The sequence below is a fragment of the Pezoporus flaviventris genome, unplaced genomic scaffold (genome assembly GCF_033815535.1).
Source record: "Pezoporus flaviventris isolate CSIRO_AGI_PZ_B2104156 unplaced genomic scaffold, CSIRO_AGI_Pfla_v1 ptg000078l, whole genome shotgun sequence".
Classification (NCBI taxonomy): domain Eukaryota; kingdom Metazoa; phylum Chordata; class Aves; order Psittaciformes; family Psittacidae; genus Pezoporus; species Pezoporus flaviventris.
The window spans coordinates 16,514,892-16,537,154 of record NW_026892626.1 but is presented as its reverse complement, the minus strand read 5'-3'; the positions used below and the strand labels follow the sequence as shown (position 1 = coordinate 16,537,154).

At 54.4% G+C, this 22,263-nt stretch overlaps 1 protein-coding gene and 1 long non-coding RNA gene across 8 annotated transcripts in view; both read right to left on the bottom strand.

Moving 5' to 3' along the window:
* The window catches only part of MPRIP (myosin phosphatase Rho interacting protein), a 72,544-nt gene that overhangs the window by 28,730 nt on the left and 21,551 nt on the right, over positions 1-22,263 (bottom strand). For 4 of the 7 annotated variants that reach the window (XM_061473573.1, XM_061473574.1, XM_061473577.1 and 1 more), the window contains exons 4-7: positions 13,043-13,194; positions 10,328-10,412; positions 6,000-6,210; positions 4,280-4,796 (exon numbers count right to left, since the gene is read on the bottom strand). In XM_061473573.1, the coding sequence (XP_061329557.1) occupies positions 4,280-4,796; positions 6,000-6,210; positions 10,328-10,412; positions 13,043-13,194 (965 nt within the window). The remainder of the gene's footprint in view (positions 1-4,279; positions 4,797-5,999; positions 6,211-10,327; positions 10,413-13,042; positions 13,195-22,263) is intronic. The other 3 variants (XM_061473578.1, XM_061473579.1, XM_061473580.1) reach the window with 1 other exon arrangement.
* LOC133279661 (uncharacterized) lies at positions 433-2,888 on the bottom strand. Its single transcript, XR_009746943.1, has 2 exons — positions 1,529-2,888; positions 433-822 (listed from the first exon to the last, which is right to left on the bottom strand). It is a non-coding gene; the product is annotated as an uncharacterized LOC133279661 (long non-coding RNA).

Genomic DNA, 22,263 nt, shown 5'->3' with positions numbered 1-22,263 from the left:
TGGCAACCACATGAGGGGAAACAGGTTGTCAAAAATAACATTTTTCACACTTCCCAGAGAAAGAACAGCAGATTCAGGGCTCAAAACCCATGAAGCATTCAGTTTTTAACCAATATTTGCACCAAATTCCATCAATGAAATCAACAATCTGAGCACATCACATCCCCCAGGGGGCTGGGGCCCCCCACTGCTCTCAGAGCCAGGCTGCCAGGACTGGGTGCTGAAGCCCACAGCCAAAGAGGAAGGGACAAAATCGGTTATGGGAGACTTTGCTTTGTAAATCCAAACACCTCTATAACGTTTATATGGGACATCATCTCAGCTCCTGCTGCCTCCCAGTTTGCAGAGTGCGAGCGGGCAGATCCCAGGCTTGCACAGAGCTCCCAATCCCACTGGGATGTTCTGCTCATGAGATGCACATTCACATAAGCCAGTCTATGAAGCATAAATCCACATCCTCCATCCACCAACAAATGGGGAACTGCTTTAGGAACACAGTATTTGAACCTTTTTCACACCGGCCCAGCCTTCTCTGAGTTTCAGTTTAGGAGGGAGTAAGAGCTCCACGAATTAACATTGTCTGTGCCCTGTTTAGGTGAAGGCCTGAAGAAAACCAAAATCAGGAGGAAAATAAAACCAAACCAAAACAACCAAATAAAACCATAAAACAAAATCAAAAGCAGGTTGATTTCTCATGAAAGGGGCTGCACCACCAGGTTGTTCTACGGCTTGAGATTGAGATGAGATGGTAGCGAAGCAGGCGAAGTAAAGGTGGACACGTCACACAGCAACACAGCAGGAGAAGGTGGAGAGCAACAAGACCTGGAAGAAAATAAGGCTGGAAAATGAATGAACAGAAGAGGAAATTATATCTCTGCATCTACATATAAAACAAAATGAAAATCATTCCAGTAATTCGTCATTAAAAAAAGGGAGGAGGAAAAAAATAAATCACTGCAATCAAATCACAGGCCCAAGGGTTAATATCATCCGGATTACAGGAAAGAATCGTCTTTTATTTCCCATTAGCTCATTTCAGAGAGGTTACTGCTAGAGATCCTGAAGGAATGGGGAGGGGAAGGGCTGTCCTCTCCTCCCCATCACAAGGGGAGAGCTGCTCCCTCCCAACAGCAGCTCTGTGTTGCCAAACCAAGGCCGCGGGCAGGTACCAAGAAGCGTTTGAAAAGCTGCGGTGCCATTCAGTGCTTTCTCAACTACAAAGCTCATCCCAAGTGGTTCCTCGGCCATGCAGGCTGTTCATCTTTCCCAGGCCATTAAACCTGAGCTGCAGATCTGGGCTGTGAGGTGGAGGGGGGTGTGGGGTGGGAAGGAAAGCTATAAAGACCAGCACGAGCTATCGTTCAAGTGATTTTCTTTGATTGGAAGAAAAGGGTTTGTTTTTATTGGATTCATTCATTATTGAGCAGCAAGAAAGACAGCGAGTGTCAGGGAAAGGAAGAGCAATTTTCCCCAAAGGCCCACAAAAATGAAGAAGCTAGTTTTACAAGGGAAAAATAGATATATATACTTGGGAAAGCAGGCGCTCCTCTATGGGTAAAAGCAGCATTCAGAGCAGAGCCTGCCACATCCAGAAGCTCCAGAGAAGGGATTTGAGAAAGGAAAGTCTTTTAAGCGATTTCAGGCAGCTCTTTATCAAGGCTAGAAATAGACCCTCAGCCCCCTGACCATGCTCCTACAGCAGATGCCACAGTGGACTCTTGCCAGCATGAGCAGAACACGGGGTCAACCAGGAAAACGCACAGGCTTAGAGGCTGCATCCCTGAAAGCGTGCAAGAAAAGCCAAGTTTGCCAAACAAGAAATCCCAACGCTTCCCAGGAAGCTCCATGAGGAAAGGGCTCCGGGTCTTTGCACCCCAAGGACTCCCCACCCGATGGTGGTCTCCTTCCCACCCTCCTGAGATGTGCCAGGATTTATCCCTGCTGGGATATCCACTGGGATACAGGGACCAATTGGCTGGGGACATCCCTGAAGCTCTCTGTGCCAAAAGGCTTCAAGATTCATCCACGAGGTTTCCCAAGAGCTGCCCCTGCTCCTTCTCCCTAGGGATGGGTGCGAGATGGGAATGTGGAGGCACGGCAGCCCCGTCCTGCCACGTGCCAGCAGAGGGAACTCGCACTCTGCTGCTGTGCCAAAATCCTGGAGATGATCTCCTGCTTCCAGATTCCTGGCTCTGAGTGGCTGCGAGCTCAGACGGGGCGTGGAGGCAGCCTCAGGTATAAGTGGTCAACATGGAAAACTTCCATCCCAGTCCTGGATTTAAGTCACATCGTTATCTCTTACTGTAAGGGAACGGGACAAGAAGCCTTGGAAACGGCTTTATCTGGAGCTTAAGCCTGCAGGTGTGCCACGGGGTACCCATCCATAGCTCTGACACTCGCACTGATTTATGGTGGGTAAACAAAGGAAAAAGGGGAGGAAGAACCAAAAACGCCACCAGAATCAAAGCAAGTTCATTTGGCTGCACTGAGGGATGAAAGGCAGATCTGAACCATGCCTGGCTGGCGCCTACGGGGTTGGCATAAGGGCAAGTGACTTCAGGCAAGTGTTTCTGGTTGTGTTAGTGGGTTATTGAGAAGGATGATGAGAAATGGTGTTAAACTCCAAGGGAAAAGCTGACCCCAACAGCATGGAAGTGAGTTATTGTATTTGCTCAACCTCAAAGAGCACAGCCTGAGCTTGGAGGAATAAAGTGAGAGGGATACGTGGACTAAGTCAACTCCAATTCAAGAAGCAGCCAAGCCAAGCTGAGCAGGGTGCTGCTGAATGGTCATGCTCTGGCATGGTGCTGGAGCTGCTCTCTGCCATCATTCCCCTCCCAAACACTGGTCAAAGCTCAGCCCCATGGGCTGCAAGACCTGCAGGGCCTGCTCCTCTCCCTATACCCACCCTGCTCTGATAAAAGGCCCTACTGATAAAGCACTAAAAAGCTAATAACAGGTCCAGGAACCCAGCTGGGCTGGGAAAACAGACTTTCCTTGGGAAAAGGCACCCGCCAGGAGGCACTGAATGGGGCTGACATTAAAAAAGGACAGTCTATGCCAGCAGCATCCTCTCCTAGGCCTATTATCTGCCTGTAAATCCATTCCTCCCTGCCCTTGGCTGGTACATCCCAGCTCCATGCTGGATCCCAGTGCTGCAGCATACCCCAGGGCTGGAGCAAGGACTTAAGGAACACGCTGTCCTCTCACACTGGGACAGGTGCTGGCCAGGGCGTCCTGTGCAAGCAAACCCATGCTCTCAGACCCACACCTGAGCCAACACACTGCACAGCCAGCAAACCAGCAGTCACTAGCCTTCTCTCAGCCCTGCCTCCAGCCAAAGTGGCCAAGTGACCCGTATGGCATCCTTCTCCATCCTGGGGAAAGCCTAATTCATGAGGCAGAGAAAGCCAAACCTGTGTTTGGTTCCTTTATTCCCAGTCCAGCACTCGCTGCGCACACTGCTAGGGCTGGGCTGGGTTTGGGATCCTCCTGCCGACCGGCACAAAGTTGTGCCATACTTCCCAGACCCACTTCCAGCTCTCAGAAGCCAGGCTGGAAAACAATCCTTTAGGGGCTGGGAAGAAACAGAGAAGAGCCTGCTGAAACTGTGCGAGAGAGAACATGCCCGGAGGAAAACCAGGGCAAAGGAATCAGACTGGCAGGCGGCCCTCTCGCCCGGGGCCTGTCTCCTGGTTTGCTCTGCTGCCCTCCCTGCACAAATCCATCTCTCCCAGGGCAAGACGAGCCTGTCCCTCGCCCGGAGAGCATGCAACATGCCGGAGCGTGGAGCAGGCGTGTGTGTGGATGCTCTCCTTCCCTGTCCTCCTCCACACTAAGCAGTTCTGCAGCCCTGCTTTGGCACTGCACCCGCCTCTCCTCTCCCAGATTAATGCCCTGACATTCTGCAACCTCTCTCAGCTCATTAGGCAGTTGCATAAGGCACCTGGCACTAACACCATTTAGAGAGCTAACCTAGTTAATGGTGCCAGCTGCCAGCGTGTGCCGTGCTGGGGAGGGGACAAGGAAAGGTGGGCTTGCTTGCAAATACAGCCACTGAGCATCACCCACCTCAGCCAAGCACCCCCAGAGCAGCCAGGCAGGGCAATACCTGCCTGTTGGCACTAAGAAGGACATCCCACCTCCTACTCGGTGTGGATGAGCATCCTTAAACCCAGAAGCACTGAATACAAAGGGATTCCATCCAGGGCTGCAGCAGGGATGCAGCCTCGCTGCTGTCGCAAGCATGCAAAGAGGAGTTTAGCCACTCATCCCTTACCTTCTCTCATTGCCAAAGAGCCGGGCCACTTCTTCTCTCCCAGGGCTACGGGCCCGGGTTCTCCGCTCTAGCCTCTTCCTCTCCACCTGGAAGGCCTCCCGATTACTGATCCTAATGGCCTTGGGAACGTCGGCCAGGGTGGTGTACTGCCGGCTGGCTTTAAAAGAAAGGGGACGCCCCGATTTTTCAGCTCCCCTTCCTACATCTCTGCTGCCGGAGTCCTTGTGCGTGGGGCAAGTGCTCTTCGAATCCAAGGAGTTCAGAGAGAAGCTGTGACTCATTCGGTCGCCTGCTCGGGTACCTGGGGAAGGAAAGGGCTGGGCATGCTCCTGTGAGGGCGATTTGGGATAACTGTACCTGTTGTTCGGGGTGCTGGGGCTGGGGGGGCTCGGTGGGGGCGGCAGCTGCTGCTCTTCCAGCTTCGAGTCTTGCTTGGTCTTCTCCAAGGAAAAGTATCCGCTCTCGACACGAGTTTTCCGCCCGCAGTCTATTCGCTCTCCGTTCATGCAGCTCTCGTCTAAAGGACACAGAAGGCATCAAGATCGCTTTCGAGTCCAACTTGGCTCCAAGTTGGATTCTGCTTTTAAAATCACCCTCATTCCACCCAGGACAGGGACAGGAAATGAGAGCCCCAGCCCCATGCTGTGCCACCTCTTGCACTCGTGGCTTTTCCACCCTCACCACCCTTCGTGCCCATGGTGGTGGTGGGATGGTCTGACAGGGAACCGGGGATGCAGGTCCAGCTGTTGGGTTGGGCTTGCACAGATGAATCACAGATGATTTGGGTTGGAAGGGACCTTAAAGCTCATCCAGTTCCAACCCCCTTCCATGGGCAGGGATGCCTTCCACTAGACCAGGTTGCTTAAAGCTCCATCCAGCCTGGCCTTAAAACACTTCCAGGTGTGCGGCCCGATTTCTTTGGGCAAGCTGTTCCAGTGTCTCACCACCCTCATAGTAAAGAATTTCTTCCCAGTATCTAATCTAAACCTACCTTCTTTCAGTTTAAAACCATTCTCCATTGTCCTATCACTACACAACCTAAACCTTCAAACCAAGAAATGGAAGGCTGCAATCACAGCTGCAATTCCATCCCTGTCCTTCCCAGCCTGGCATCAACCACAGCTCCATGGGCACAAGGCAATGGACACCTCAATCTTGGCAGCCGGGAGCAGGTGGGAAGCATCCCCCACCCAAGCAGGCAGACAAAGGAAACATTCCCAGACCATGGGACCTGTCCCCAGCCCCTGCTGTTCCAGGGAGAACAATGTCAAGGCCTCGGTACCTTCCAGGGACTCATTTGGGAGACCAGATGTAAACAGGGCCCTGGAGGAGGAAGCGACACATAGAGTTTGGCAGCCACAGCAGCTGGGCCCAGGCTAGGATGTGGAGGGGCTAGAAAAGGCATTTTCCCCCTTCATTTTGCCCCCAGCATGAGGGTAACATCACCTTTGAGGGCAGGCAGCCCCATCTCCCTGCTGGGGCAGGATTGGGCTCCACACTGTGGTTTCCAGCATGTGATGCCCACTTTTTCCTTCTTAAACTCCACCCTGTAATGCCTTGATCCGGTCCCTACACAGCAGGGAAGAGGTCTGCCTCCTTCTCTTTGCTGGGATGCTCCAGGAACCAAACCCACAGAAAACTTTTCCTTCTATGGTGGTTTTCAGCCAGCTCAGCTGCTCAAACCAGGTCACAGCAGCATCACACCATCCCCATCCCTCACCTTCCTTGCTGTCCAGCACGGAATCCTTCAGGGAGCTGGCAGCCCCAGCCTGGCCTTGCACTGTGCTCTGCGCTTGGCTGATGCTGCTGCCTCCGTCTGCTTGGTCTTTACCCCTCATCTCTTCCTGCCAAAGCGTGGACTTGGTGGCAGGGACCTTCTCAGCACTGGGGATGTTGCTGCTGGTCACAGCCATCTTAGCAGGACCGGGCTCCTAAGGAGAGCAAGGAACATAGCAGAGTTAGAGGGGTTGCCCCAGCTCCACACGGGGCTGTCCCTGGAGGTATGGGTCCCACATGGCTTGGGTGCTGCCCACGATGCTCAGCCCTGTGCCACCACCACATTCCCAAAGGGAAAAGCTTGCAGATGGAAACCCTGCCTGGTGGCAGACAGGTCAGGACAGAGTGACCATCACTCTGACAACGAGAGAGGAAACATCCCTTGCCAGGGAGGCCTCCCAAACCCATCCACACTTCCCCATGCATCCAGCTGGAAACAGATCCAGAGCAAAGCCAAGCCAACAACTGCTTCAGCCAATGCTGCAGCAGCACCTGGCTTTGTTTGGGATAGGAACTGCTCCTCCCAGCATGGCACACAGGATGCTCTGGCTACCAACACGTAACTCCTTGGGAAAAGCTCATCTCGTGCTCACGCAGCACTCAAGGTCCTTCACCACTGCCCTTACACTCCAGCTCTTCCCGAAAGCTGCCTGGTGCAAGCATGGGGCCCTGCACCCATATTCATGTGCAGCACCACAGACCCACAGAGAAACCGGTCTGTCAGGTCCTGACTCATGGGGAACCTGGAAATGCTCCCCTCACCTCTGCCAAGCCCCAGGTTGGGGTGACACTGCACTGTCACTGCACTGATGCAAGTGAACACAGCAATTCCTCATTACCCTCTGCACATCCCTGGTCCTCCTGCAAGCTGTTTCCCAGCCTTTCACAAACACAGACCAACATAAGGCTTGTCTCCTGGGCCCCATTTGCCAGGACTGGATTTGCTCAGTGTTATAACTAACATCACCAAACACCCCAAAAGGAATCAAGCTAAAGGATACAGGATGGAGGAGAAAATGAATTCCCTGCCTCCAGCAGCTGTGTTGTTTGTCTGTCACAGCTGGTTTGCTACAGGCCACTGATAAAACAGTAAAACCCAACCAGTGCTGTTCTCCTCCTGGGTGCTTTGTTAACAGGCTGCTTGTCTGACAAAGCAAATACAACATCCCATTGAGCTTTATGCTTTAAAACAATACCCATCATCTTCACTGCTTCCCAAGGGGCTCTGGAGTCCATCAAATGATGACAGCACTTTGGTGGCCACTGCCTGGGCAGCCCAGGTTGGGTGCATGCCCCAGAAGAGGCAGCATCTTTCACAACAGGGGCTGGCTTTGCTCTTTAGCAGATGTTTTGCTGTTGTTGTATTAAGCTCCTGCATTAGCAGATTATTTTCCTTAAAGCCACCAATAAATCAATGGCAATGGTTAATTAACCCCCCCCCCCCTTCAAAGACTCTGGATTGTGGGAAGTTTCCCAGCTGCTTGTTCCCTTCCCACAGAGCAGGGGGAATCCAGGAGTGCCTGAGCCAGCAAACAAGGGCTGGGGGACAGGGCTTGCAAAGAGCATCCTCTCCACTTCAGCATCTGGGGATCTCCCAGAATGGGTCCTGGCTTCGTTCACAGCCACAAGCAGCAGCAAATGACCTCAAGGCAAGCAAAATCCCCCTTGGAAATGTCACTCTGAAGGAATGCAGTGTTGGAGGTAAACGGTTCATGGGCATCCTGCTCCAGGGAACCCTCCTTGAGAACAGGCTCCGAGGTTCCCTTCGCCCTCAACCACGCTCCCATTCACTGCTCAAAAGCCCAAAGCTCATCACCAGCTCAGCATATATATTCTTACATATCCCTTCCACACACCCCCATATAATTAGTTGTAGCTATGTATTGAATTAGACAGAGAGATGAGGGCCAAACAGCGGTCTATAAGCGAGCAAAGAAATTAACTCTGTGTATAAAGAGCTCCAAAGAGAAGCAGTAACCAAAATCAGCCAAACAGGCCTAAAACAGGCCTCCAGTTGCATGAAGTGTGTCTGGGCACGCTCTGCTTACCTGAGCCTGCCACACCCCTGTGCAAGCAGGGAGCAGCACCTCAAATCCCACATTTCAGCCCCAAATCCTGCAAGCAAAGGCAGCCCAGTCTCTCCTGCTGTCTGCACTGGCGTAAACCAAAAGCTGCCAGAGAAACCTGCCCTTTTTGCCCTAAAACTGCAACTTTGCTTGTAAAGCAAAGGTGAAAATGCCTCCAGGATTGCACCAAACAATCCCTCTCCTGTGGCTGGAGTGATATTCTCAGCTTCACCTGCATTGCTCCCACCCCACTGATGTTACAGGGCGAAGATGCAAAGTGATGGCGGGAGCTGGAAATAGCCCTGATGCCCCATGAGTGCCAGGCTGCAGCCAATGAAAAGCTACATAGGAGTGAGAAAAAGCACGAATATCCATTGTTTCAATGCTTTTTTCAACTCCTAAAGGTGTCCGTCCCTCCCTGAGCAGCTCTCAGACAGGATCTGCTGCTGGACTAGCGTGCTGCTGTCTTAGAAAGAAATCAGGCTTTCTCCGCCAACACACAGAGAGGGAGCTGAACAGCAGCCAGCTCCAGGAGAAGCCATTTCACAGAGGGGGATCTGGTGCTGCTTTTCTCCCCAGCATCCTCTCTCCTTCCCTGGACCAGCTGCCTGCATCGGCATGGGTCAGGACACAGAAGGAAGAGGCTTTGCAGGTTGCTCTGGAGTACTCAACACAACGCAGCACTCATCTGGCCGCAGGTCTCACACAGAGGTTGGTTTTGCAAGTGAATTTGAGCCTTTTTCCAGTGCCAATGGGATGGAGAGAGTGGAAGGAGGGTAACAAGTGGGATGGAGCTTGGAGTGGATTACCCCAAGCCAAGGAGGTGGTAAGGGCCACCAAGCTCCACGCTCACCCCATCCCCAAGCACCTGGGAAGCCCGTCTGCCCACAGGGAGCCAGCATCCTTCCCACAGCCGCTTCCCTTATTTGGTGCTCAGGAGCTCGGATCCTGTACAGCTTCCAAGAAGTTTCCATGGTGATGAAACGTAACCCAGAATGATGTTTTTCTGGCTCTGCGCCTCTTCTCCTTTCCACCCCGTCCCCCTCCTGAACCCAGCCTGGGTTTAGTGTTGCGCCAGGGATGGGGTGAGCATCCCTGCCCTGCTCCATCAGCTTGCTGGGGTGCCCTGAACGCAGCAGCCCCCTCCATGGGGCTTGAGGATGGGCAACTCGTAACACACATTAGCTTTTAGCCACGGAGAGAGCAGGCATCTTCCCTGAAGCATCACCAGAGCCAGTGCTCGAGGGGCTGTGATGATCCCAGGAGGAGAATTCCAGCTTGATGCGCAACATAACATCATCTCCCCCCATTTGCTTTTCCCATTGCTCAAAACCTCTTTACCCACCAGAGCGACGGAAACTTAAACACCATATCAAACCCACCATGGCCCATTTTCCACCAGGACTACCCTGAGGTCTTCACCGAAGGGCACCTTAAGACTGGGGGGGGGGGGCCTCAGGGATGCTGTTTCCAGCCCCACGGCTCGGCTGCAGGGGCCCTCACAGCTGGTCCCCTGCAGCGGTGGGACACACACCCGGAGGTCAGGCAGCCTCAGGGACGCTGCTGTTCTCAGCCCCGGCGAGGGACCAGGGTGGCCTCGGGGTCACGTTCCCCATCTGTGGGATTCTCCCCCATTCCGGCCACGTGGGAGCCTGGCAGGAACGAGTGAGTCACGGCCAGGCCCCACTCTTTACCATTTATAGTCAAATTGAGCACGAAGCCACTGCTGAGTCCCTGGAGAGCCCGGCTCCGGCCCCCGGAGCTCCCAGCCTGGCCCTGGCCTTTAGTATTTTCCTTTCATTCCCATTATCTCCGGGGTCATCTCAAAGGGGGTAACCGGAGCCTGATGGAATTTCAGCCTGTTTCTGCCAAAACAGCCCAGGAAGGGGCAGCACCTCTCCTTGGTCCCCCCATGGGGACCACACGGATTTGTGTGGGACACCCAGGATAGCACGTGTGGGGCTGGTGCCACTAAACAGCACCCAAGGGGGCAAAACGTGGCCCTGCAGCAGGCAGAAAGCAGCAGCGTGTGAGCCTAGGAAGTGATGACCAGGAACGAATCCACATCCCCATGGCTCTCATCCTCTGCACAGGCAGCATCAGCCCGCTGGACCAGTGGGTTTGGGGGGCATCTTCCCCAGCAGCAAAGTAATGCCATGGTCCTGAGAGGGAGGGAAGCGACAGATGTGTCCCCTCCTGGGGTTACCTGGGGAGTTGGAGGCTCTACCTTCCTCTTCTTCTTCTGATTCTGCTTGTTTGTCCTCGGATAGACTATGAGCATCTCCAGCCACCTGCAGGCAGAGAAAGCAGAAGGTGAGGCGTGTGCTGAAGGGCAGCGCGCAGGGATGGGAGCGATGCTCACACTCCTGTAACAGTGCTTCCCACAGGCTGTGGATCTCAAAGCCCACCAAGGGGGGCTCTGATCACACTGGCTGAGGGGATGCTTCCCCATCCTGCCTCGAGGGCGGGCTCCCTGCAAGCCCCAGAAACAGAGCATCCACATTTCATCCCTAATCACAGCCCTGTGGGGTTCACCACTTGGCCATAAGCACAACCTCAAGCTGGAATTGGGCACACAGAGGAGCTGTGCTTCTCAACCTGGTCAGCGTGGTAAACAGTACTCAGAAATCATCCCAAGCAGCTCCTGGGGGACAATGAGGCAGGATAGGAGGGGAGGAGGGATGACCCCACGGGTGCTTTGGCTCTAACCGCGCTCACTGCAAGAGTGAGGCCACGGCCAAGGCTGATATGGGGCAGGGATTCAAGGATCCTGAGAGGGACAAAGCCTCCAGCAGGACCTTCCCCCTTCAGCGATGCCAACACCTGCACACTGCACACAAAGTGCTTTTGTCCAGGAGCAGCATGAACTTGGCATTGAGAAGCCCATGCCCTGCACAAGCTGCCTGTTTGGGGGACCCTGCTATCACAGCCTGATAACCTGCCCCTGCATCTCTGAACATCACAGGGACCCATGGGCCACTGGGAAACGTTCCTGCTTCAGCTGTTCCCGCTTCCCTCTCCTGTTCCCCCCACTGCACACACTGCTGCAAAGCGTTTTGGGATGACCACATCAAGTGGGGTTTGGTTAAGCAATAAGTGCCAGAAGCATGGAATGAACGTAAACCAAACTCTCCCCCGGCTGCGGGAATCTTCCTGTCGTGCTGCAAGTGCAGATGGAACCCGCTTGGCTCCCAGTCAGAGCAGGACTCTTTGGGGATGATTAATGCTTGCAGTCAGGAGCAAATGAGCTGCTTCAAAATCCAGCGCAGGGCCAATGAGCAATAAATCAGCCCCACCTTGCTCTGCAATGCCTCTCCCTCCCGTGCAGGGAGAGCAGGACCAGCAACAATAGACTGAGCTGTGAACCAAGGTGAAGTGAAAAGAAGACAAGAGCAAGGCTTGTCAAGGGGACTGGCTGTGTTTTGGGGTATAACTTGTGTTTTGGGGTATAACTATTGCGTCTGCCTTGGTTAGAGGAGAGGAGATGGCTCCCCTGTGCCACAGTTCCCCTGGCTATGAAGCTACTGCAATCCCACCACTGTAAATGGGGACAGGAGCGTGGTTGTGCTGCCAGAGGACGCCAAGGCAGTGCACAGAGGGGGAATCACCTCTGTGCAGGGAAGTTTGAACATATGAAAACATGAATCGGATCAAAAGCCCAAGCTCTTGCTAGAAAAATGCCCATTTTAGCCAGTATTTACCAAAATGGGGGGAGCTGCAACCAAACAAAATGCTTGGAAATAGAAATCATCTCAACAGAAAGCAGTGACTGCTGCTGCTGCCAGGGCTTGGGTAAGCAGAAGATGCTGTACCTCAGGAAGTTATGCCCCATCCCTGGCAGTGTTCAAGGCCAGGTTGGACGGGGCTTGGAGCAAGCTGCTCTAGTGGAAGGTGTCCCTGCCCATGGCAGGGGTTGGAACTGGATGAGCTTTAAGGTCCATTCCAACCCAAACCATTCCATGATTCTAAGAGTGAGAAAAAGCGTGCACTTCATCCCTTCAACCTTCTGCTTCGGTTTCAAATGTCAACAAATTCTGGGAGTGAGCACTGAGCTCCAGGCATTCCACATAGGAAATGCTCACAGAAGAGCAGCAGCACCCTCGCAGTCCCATCACTGTGTGCTTGCAGCTCAACTCTCCCACAGCTCAGCACCCTTCAACCCAGCATATGAGTGATGGATAAGGATGTTTCTAGGTCACCATCCAACACCTGGAGTGGGGAAACCTACCACAACCTGCTCATTTTAGTGGCCTAATCAGCAGCGTTGCTGTGCAACCGCATCCCAGCGGCAGGCGCTCCTATGAGCAATGATATTTTAATCACCCTCAGAGGTCAGATGCTCCACTGGGACCAGGGGAATGGGCTGCATCCATCCCCACAGGCTCCAACCCCATTCTGGTGTTCCCCTGCAGCCAAGCTTCTTCCCCTGGCCAGCAAACAGCTGCTTTCTGTTGAGGCTCAAGCTGCCATGGCCAGCCCAGGAGCACCTTGGTATCAGATGCACCCTCCGAGCATCCCACAGATACTCCAGTGTATCTCAGCTTGCTCCCAGGGGTAAATGCCCCCAGGAATGTTGTTCTGCAGCACGAAGCAGGATATTGCCCAATGGCAGACAACCAAAGTGACCTGGAAACAGTGGCCTTCATAAGTAATGAGTGACTCAGGAGCATCTTAGATCTGGGGCCTGGCCAAGGCTCCCAGCAGAGGCTGAGCTTCCTTAAGCACTGGCTCTGAAAGGTGTCCAGCATGATGGGAAGCCTCAGGCTCCAGCACAGCATGGCCGAGCGCATGCACTAGGTACGGAGGAAGGACTTACTGTGTAGGCACTGCCACAGAACCTAGTCTGGAGCAAGCTCCTACCCACCCTCCTCTTCCTCCTGGCTAAGGGAAGAGCCCTGTGGTAACTTGGCCCAGCACTCACCCACTGATGATCTCCTTGTTCTCAGCCCGGATGAAGTGCTCCTTCTCCGGCGTCAGGATGCACAAGGAGAACTTCTGCCCTGTCCGGCTCTCCCCGTCCACCACATCTGTGCACTGGTTCATGTTGATGGTGCCCTGCGGGAGGGTTGTTGGCTGCGAGGGGAAGGAGAAAGGAGCAATGGTTAAGGAGGGAAGAGCAGAGGAGTGCAGAGTTGAGCCCTAAAACCTCTGCTTGTGGACACCAGGAACCTACACACCAAGATGCTCTGCCCAGCAGTATCCAAACCCAATCATGTGCACTGCTGGCACACAGACCAGCAGGCACAACCCCTGCCAGTCCAGTCCACTGCTACCAGCAAGATGCAAGACAAAGCACCAAGTGGGTAGGCTTTGAGTTTGCAGCTACGAACCATATGGGGTGGTGGGGTAGCAGCTGGGGACAAGGGGTGGCAAAGCAGCAGTGCTCCCCTGCCCTCAGTGCAGGGCAGCACTATAGACAGACACACATGCCAGGTTTTTCCCCATTAAAAACAGGGAGGGACCACAGCATGGGATCTAGTTTGCCTGATGGGCTTTATAACACACTGTCACCTCCCAGCCCACTTGCTCCAAGCAGACACAGCACAGTGGGACTGGCTGTGGGCCCCCTGGGATGTGAAGGGGCCCAGAGAGGCGTCAGCACTGACAAGAGGTGACAGGGCCATCTGGAGTGGTGCTGGCTCATCCGATTACAGCGTGGAACCTGCTCCGGGTGCACAGTGCTCTGTGTCACCAGGCTCAGTGACACTGAGCTCCCCACTGCATCCTGGTGTGAACCTGCACCTGGGGCATAAATGACCAGGCAGAGGGACCCCTCTGAGTGGCCAACAGCACCAAAGGAGCATTCAAATCAGCTCATGGCCATCTCCTTACCCCACCAAAGACTCCTTGTGCCCTCCAGATAGCCAGGCCAAGGTAGAGATGGATTTAAAGATGCTGTTAAGGTTTCTACCACGGAAACCATGGCTCCCCTGCCAAAAAAAAAACCCCTTCCAAAAGCAGCAAAGAAGGGGTGAATGGGGAGAATGTGAAGACCCCAGCCTATGACCCCATGAAATTCAGATCAGCCCCCTAAGGCCCTGGTTTACCCATCTGCAGGCTGTGGGAAATAGCCCCATTCCCCAGGAAAAGGGCTTTTCCTGCCCCAGGAGCATCCTATGACAGCCCAGGGTGTCCATGGAGTTATCATGGGTGCTGCAGCATCAATGCCCAGTACAGAGAAAGAACAGGACCAGTTGTACATCAGTGACATCAAAACCTCCTCTTTTCCTTCATGGAAATCAGCATCCACAGACCCCAGGGGATGGAAGGAAAAGGAAGGAGAGCCAAGCCAAGCCCAGGCCCTGGCACGGCGCAGGCACCGCCGCGGGGAGTCGCCTCCTAAGAAGATTTTTTGTCTTAAGACAACAAAAATAAAACTGGAAGCTATAAAAACCCAATGGAAAAACTTTCTTCTGCTCCAAGCGGAGCCTTAGAAACCTTTTTGTCTCACTCAGCAGAGCCAAGGCCTCCAGGACTGTAAGGGAAGCAGAGCACCGGGGAATGCAACCAGGAGAGGAGAAAAAGGGGATCTCTCCACTTGGTCCCTCTTTCACCACTCAACTCCCAGGCAGGCCCTGCAGGGAGCTGGTACAGGGAAGGAGGAGAAGCCTCCCTGCTCTCCTCCCTCTTTAACCCCATGGCAGTGTTCAGGGTGGCTTCCCTGGAGCTCACACCTAACCCAAGCGCGCCTGGAGTGGAGGAGCCGGTTTGGGGCCCCATCACCACCGGACCAGCCCATGAAGTGGTTTTGCCACACGCCTCTCCTTGTGAGGGTGAAGGCTGGCATCATGCACAGCCCAACCCATCCCCATCCACTGCTGCACCTCCAAGGGGCTGCGGGCAAAGCTGGTTCTAACCCCCTTGTGCCTGTGGCCAGGGACAGCACCAGGGATGAACCCACCACCCCACAGCATCCCACAGCTCTCAGGAGCAGATGAATCGTGACAGACCAGCAGCCTGGCTCGCTTGGGATATAAATCCCTTTACACCATTCTCTTCCTTCCTTGGAGGCAGCGCAGGCACTCTGAAGCAACGAGAAATGCAAATGGCATCAGGTGGAAATGTGCAGGCACACACAAGCTCCACCGAAGAAAAGGATGGAGCTGGGGCAGCACTGATCTCCGGGAGCATCCTGAAATCACCCAGGATCCCAATGGAGGAGCTGGTCATGGCACACGGCTGCTCTCCCTGAGGGACCCAGAGAACAGGGACAGCCCTCCCATGCTGAAGCTGTGGTAGTGGTGTGAGCACAGGCGAGATGGGAGAGGCTCTGAAGCATGGGACAAAGACATACAGACTCCCACCTATGAACACCCATTTCTGTGCTGTGGGGTTTCTCAGGGCTGGGGATGCTCAGGGAAGGATGAGCAGAGCTGGTCCCCAGGCAGGTCCCAGTTCAGGTGAGGACTGCGCAGCCCCAGCAATCGGAAGGGGATAAATAAATGCAAAAGCAGGGAGATTTTATACAGCAGAGACACCAAAACAACAACAGGACTGGGACCTGAAGCAGCCTTTTGAAGAGCAGATGCTTTGATACAAACTTGAACCCAGCCTCAGCCCCCAGGGCCATGGGGAGGCTTCGTGTCAGGGTGAGGCAGGAGCAGATGCTCAGGCTCAGCTCCGGCTTCTGCTGCTCCCCACCTTGGGGACAGCCCCGTCCCCAGGCACTGACCCTTCCTCTGCTACTCCCATTGCCGCAGTCAATGGGACGGAGCACACAGCTGCCCCACAACGGGATCTGGTGCCTGGAAACCCAGCAGACTGCACCAGAACAGGACACCATTGCGGGCACCATCACAAGCAGCATCTCTCTCCTTGATGCCTGCAGCCCAGCCCAGCCCCTGCCACATGCAGGCACGGGGAAGGCAGCACTTGCACCATCTGAGCAGCTACAGCTCTCCACGCTGCCAGTATCAGCACAGGAACCAGAGCCAAGAAACAATTGGGTTGTTGTTTCCCGCTGGTATGACAGATCCATATTTACACACACACGTGCTCGCGGTCTCCTTCTCTGTGTTACACAAAGCCTATAGTATGCCCTCCTCCTCCTCCTCCCCTCCCGTCACCAGGCACCCAGGAAGGGAGTCACGCCATGCTCTCCCCATCCACAACCCCAGCAGCCTCCAGACAAGATGCTCTTGGGATGCAGAGCCCAGAAACTGCAGCAGCCCCCACTTTATACAGCGGAGAGGACCTATTATAAGCCCAAAGGAAGACATTCCAAGCAGGACATTAACGGGGGAGACGCAAATGCTGTGGCAGGAGGATGCACAGTGCTGGATGCTCTGTGGGTGATGAACACACAGGCATCCTGTAATTCAACAGGGTTTATCTGCAAAAGTCCCTCATTTCCACACAGTTTTGAAGGGCTGAGGTAGAAATAGAGCATTATTTAGGTCCAGAAATGTCCAGATTTTCCCCAAGCACCTTCCCCATCGTTTCTAACACATTGCAGGAGCTCGATCCAAAACCACAAGAGAGCTTTGCTCAGCCAACTGCACACAAGATGTTTTCTGAGCAGGTAACCCCAGGGTCAAGCTCCTGCCATAGCCTTGGTGGGACAGGGCCAATGCCCACGCCGCTCTCCAGGGCTCTTACACAACGTGGGTTGATGAAATCTGGAACACAACCCTTAAAGAAAGGCGACGGGGCAGGGGGAGGAGGCAACCAAACAAAAGGCACATTTTACTTCCTGCCAAGAACCAGGAGGGGAAGGGAAAGAAAAACCCCATCACCATTTGTCTACCTCGCATGGCGGGATGGTTGCCTTGGCACCGGGGGCTGTCCCGGCGGGGGATCATGGCTCTGCCGTCCCGTTCCACTGCGATGCTGCATGGGAAGGGCTTGGACTGGCTCTGCCCTGGCTCCCAGCACTGCTTGGGGGAGACACATCCACGCTGCCTCCATAAATGCTTCTTGACAAATGTTAATTCTCTGAGCTAAAATATTCATGAAGGTGGCTGCCGAGAGCGCGTTGCTCATTCGCGGCGCTCCTCGGTGCTCTGCAAAGGCAGCTGCTGAACACAGGGCCACAGAACAGTCAGGGTTGGATGCTAAAAGCTTCATCCATCCCCAGCGTCACCGACTGTGGTGTTGGAGGTGGGATGCAAGCAGGAGCGTTGCTGTGGTGTGAAAGGGAGCAAAACACTGCCCCGTCGCATCAGAGCAATGAGGAGACAACCATGCCTTGGGCAAGGGTAGCAACGCAGCTTGGACAGGCTGCTCCCAGCACAGGGAAACCACACCAGAGCCACATCCACCATTCCCACCAGCAAGAAAGCACCAACTCCTTTAAAGTCACAGACAGCTCCCTTATCAGCTATGTACGGCATCCCTAAGTCCCAGATAGGGATGCACCAGCACCAGGGATACCTCATCTTGCTGCTGGGGTGCTAAGCCTGCCTGCGCTGATGCAGTAGCCATGGTGTGCCCAGCGCTTCCCAGGCGCCAGGCTGGCACAGGAGCAGTGCTCTAGTGAGCCTTTCAGGCTTCCTGCCACCAGGAATGAGGTTATTGATACGGCCACAACGCCAGCGGAGCTCTGCGGCGGGCAGATTTTATTACACTTATAGATCATCTGACAGGCTCAGCATCCTGGGTTTATTAGATCAGACAAAGGCTCTTGAAAACGAGCTCTGCAAAAGGATGGACTGGAGCAGCCACCCATCGAAGGGGAGCAGAAGGTTGTGCTTCTCTATCCCCACACAGCTCTCTGCTCTCCTTGTGCCACCCAAGCAGGAGGCAGGCAGCCTTTCTTGGCCACCTGAGCACACGCTTCCCATCCACAGCCTTCTTCTATCGATGGCTACTGCTCAGTGAAGCCACTGAGAAACCTCTGGCTTGCTTGGGCCATGTTATGCTCTCCACAGCAGCCTCCAGACACGATGCTCTTAGGATGCAGAGCCCAGCAACTGCAGCAGCCCCCCCTTATACAGTGGAAAGGAAGGAAAGAAAGAATGGGGACCTTTCATAAGCCCAAAGGAAGAAACCCCAAGCAGGACATTACTGGGGAGACCCAGATGCTCCGGCAAGAGGATGCACAGCACTGGATGCTCTGCGGGCAATGAGGTCCTGGGCAAAGAGGCTGATGCTGCAAGTCAAAAGGGTTTAATCTGTGAGAGTCCCTCATTTCCAGACATCACACAGCAGGCAATAAAAAACCAGGTTTCTACCATGGGAAAGGGAACTGAGGTACCCCAAGGAACCAGCTCGGGAGGTAGACTTGGAGGATGCGTTAGCCCCATACCTGCCTGTCCCTGCATGCCAAGCCCTGTAGAGCCTTCCCGAGCCTCTACCAGGAGCTAAAACAACATCAGCTCCACTTTCACCATGGGGAAGGAATTTTCTCTTAGGGAGCAGTTTGGGGAGGGGGTGAAGTGCAGGGGCTGGGCAGGAGAGTTCAGCCAGGGGCCGCTTTTAAGCGGAGTTGGTGTTTATGTCCACAGACAGCGAGTCTAAACACTGAGTGAGGCCATGGGCTGGCCACAGGCACCCTGGAGCTCCTCTCCCACCCAGGGCCACCTCAATGAAGCATAAGCAGCACCCACCCTGGGGGTGCCCAGGCAGCAAGTCTGGATCCATGTATCCCATCCGCACCCATACCCATGGGCGCCCATCCGGGGAGCCGGCGCTGGAGTGGTGTGATCCCGGCCGGAGCTGTGCTGGAGGGGCTGGAGCCAGCTCCTCTTGGCCTTATATGGGGATTTTCGCACCAGTGTTGCAGCTCCCAGCTGCTCCCAGCCCAAAGTGGGGTCGGGAGCTGGCAGCCAGCGCTTAGCCTGCCTCCTTCCTGTTAACCTCTTTCCTGCTGAACGGCATCCGAGGGGTCCCTGTGTGATGGGAACAACCAGATCCTGTCCTGACAATCACCCGTGCCAGGGAGGGAGGGTGATCAAGTGGCTGGCAACATCCCTCAGTGCTGAGGTCCGACCCTCTGGGTCCTCTGCAGCATCCCCAAAGCCAGGGAGCCCTTCAGGGAAACTTGCATCCATGCACATGCACACTCCCATGTCCAGCTGGAGGGGAAGAAGGACAGAAGATGCAGAGAACATCAGCACTGTGATGGGAACAAGGGCCAGGTCCCACTGGGATCAAGCCAAGGGGCTGCTCCCAGCTCTTTGGGGACCAAAGAAAAGCCCAGCATCACACAAAGAGCTTGGAGCAGCAATTTGGGGACCAAATCAAAGCCCAGCATTGCACAAAGAGCTTGAAGCAGCTGCTGAACCTATATCCTGGTTCTTTGGGGACCAAATGGAGCGCACAGGCACTTGCCAGCCCTGCCACGCTGAAAGCACCATCTCGCAGCCCTACAAACCCAAGGGCTTATTCTTCCCTCTTGCTCACTGGGATTTAAATGCGTTTCAAATGCAAAATGTCCTCCTCCCCTCCTAGAATGGGGTGGGAGGAATAGATGATAACGGATCTGACCCCATCTGCTCGCAGCTGCCAGCGTGGCATCTTCCCCGCTTCCCAACACGCAGGCACAACAGCTACAATGATTACCCAGCCAAAGGGGAAGCAAATAAGCAGCATTCCAATGAGTTGTCATGGTAATCTGCCTGATGGCAAAAGCATGGTGAGACCATGGGCCTTGGGACTGTACAGGCGGTGATGGACCAGAGCTTGGTGCAGGGTTGAATTGCCTGGAGAGGGAAACGCAGTCGTTTGGGGGTGGGAAGGAAAGGAGGGAATCACTTGCATCTTGATAGTTGAGTTTTAAATTGCACTGTTCCAAATTGGCCCTGTCGGCTTTGTTCTCCACCCCCTCGGTGTAGGAGACAAGTCCCAAGTGGTCCCCTGCACCTCGTGCTGCCAGGTACACAGCATCACCTCCATGCAGGCAGCATCACCTCCATGCAGGCAGCATCACCTCCATGCACGCACGTCCCTCCCCAGCAGCAAAGAGGCTCCACCAAAACAACATCAGACACCACATCCCCATTGCAGGGCTCGTCAGGTCACCCGCACACACAGATGGTCACAGACACGGTGACGCCAGCTTTGGAGACAGCTCAGGAGGTGGGAAGCTTGGATCGAGGCTGGATGATCTCCACCCATGCTGGCCAGTCATCCAAGCCCTGTCCAACCGCACCTACACTTGGACTGAGCATCTACCTGGGCACTGGCTGTGCTGAAGAGCAGAGGCCAAATTGGGGCAGGCTCTGCCCAACCTGCCCAGGCTGGCTCTGCAAACCAGTCACACCTGTGCTGAGGCTGCTTAAAGCTCACTCAGGTCCAACCCCCTCTCCATACACAGGGATGCCTTACACTAGACCAGGTTGCTCCAAGCCCCATCCAACCTGGCCTTGAACACTTCCAAGGATGGGGCATCAAAACAGACTGTTTGGAGACTTGGGAAGATGCAGACTAGAAATCAGAGAAGGGGCTGCGAATGAGCTGCTGCTTCTGTCTCCTCTGAACCAGCAAGGATGGGCATGGCCAAGGTAAAAGCCATCAAAGGAAAGCAGCAAATTAAATCAACCAAAGCCCTGTACCTCCCTAAGTGACTCTATCTCCCCTCCCGCCCAGAGGGGAAGGAGGGACAGGTCTCCTGGTCTCCAGCCATCCCACAACCTCCTGCAAGCAAACCAGAGCAGAGGAATCAGAGCAGACACACACCATCAGCATCACCACAGCCCTGCAAAGCCACCTCTGACAGCCATCATCTTGTAGCTCTGGATGATTTAAGGCCCTGCATTACACCAGCTCAAGGAAGCAGTGAACTAAACAGAGAGGAAAGAGAAAAACACCAAGTGCTTCCCACAATAAAAGAGCACATAAAATGGCAACACATTTCCTGGTGTCTCAGTAGAAGAAACAACTTCCCATTCCATAGGAACCAGACATTTTCCTTCTTCTTTTCCACTAAAACACAAAACTAAAAGCAAAGCACCACCTCATGACGGATAAAGTCAGCAGACACCTCTCAGCTGCACCCTCACAAGACACAGGGTTAGACCCACTCAAGCCAACTCTATGCTGACCCAATGCTGCACTGCAGGGCTATAGCTGTGGTTTCTCCCCAGTTTGGCTTCTTTTGGGCCCAGCAGATTTTGCTTTACAGCGGGTAAAGGCAATTTATGGGTGGTCAATGCTCTTCCCACCCCATCACACAGACCACAGGTCACGCAGCATCCTTCTGCGGGGAAGCAGCAGGCTCTGGGCTGGATGCAGCAAAGCAACACTAGTTACATCCCACACTGCACATCTCCTGCTGGAGCCATGCACTGCCCCCCATGTGGTGGGGTTTCCCCAAGCTCCCCCCCTTTCACCCCTAAGGATGACCAACGCAGTCCCTTGCACCAGCACTCAATGATAAGGAGGTGAGGAAAACCCTAGGGAAGGGCAGCATCAGATCCGCAGGAAGCTCGGGCAACTCCCACGAGTGCAGATGCTTCAGTGGAAGCTCTTGACTGCAGCTGAATGAGTCTGGGAATCTCATTACTCCCCAGCACTGCTCTTATGAGCTTTGCAGAGCTTCCTGCTGGGCTGGGAATACCACGGACCCGGGCTCCCAGGGTCCTTGGGGGGCTGCAGCTAGAGGCCAACCCAAGTACAAGAGGTTGGGTTGGGTTGGCCAACCAAGCAGCAGCCACATCCTGCACCTCAACCCTATATAAAACCCCCTATCTGCTCTGCTCTCTGTTGCTCCCAGCAGCTTCCAGACAAGCCTGGACTTTCCAAACCTTCCCAGAAGCCGAGGCAGTGGCTGGGAAGTGTTTTCCAACCTTTGACTGCCGGCCATTCCCCCAAACGGCATAAAACGGGAAGCTTTTTGGCCAGGAAAGGCAGTTCCAAGCAGAAATGTTTCCAAACAGGCACACATGGCTGTTATAGGGCAAGGAGAATGCCCAGCCAGCAACCCAAGCTGGGCTTTGCATGGTGCAATGGAGGCACTGATGAAGACAGTTTTCTCCCTAAACCAGCTGCTCACATCAGGCTCCTGCACTTGCACAGGAAAAAGAGCAGATTCACAACCATGAGCTCCCCACAGCCCCTCATTTGGCCCCAGCAGAGAGGAGAACTGTGGGTCCAGTGCCCCCGAGGGGGATGAGCCCCAAGAGGTTTCTCCATCCCCCATGCCTGGGACTACAGAGAGCACAGCATCAGCCGACACGGCATTAACCACTCGTGCAAGCCAAA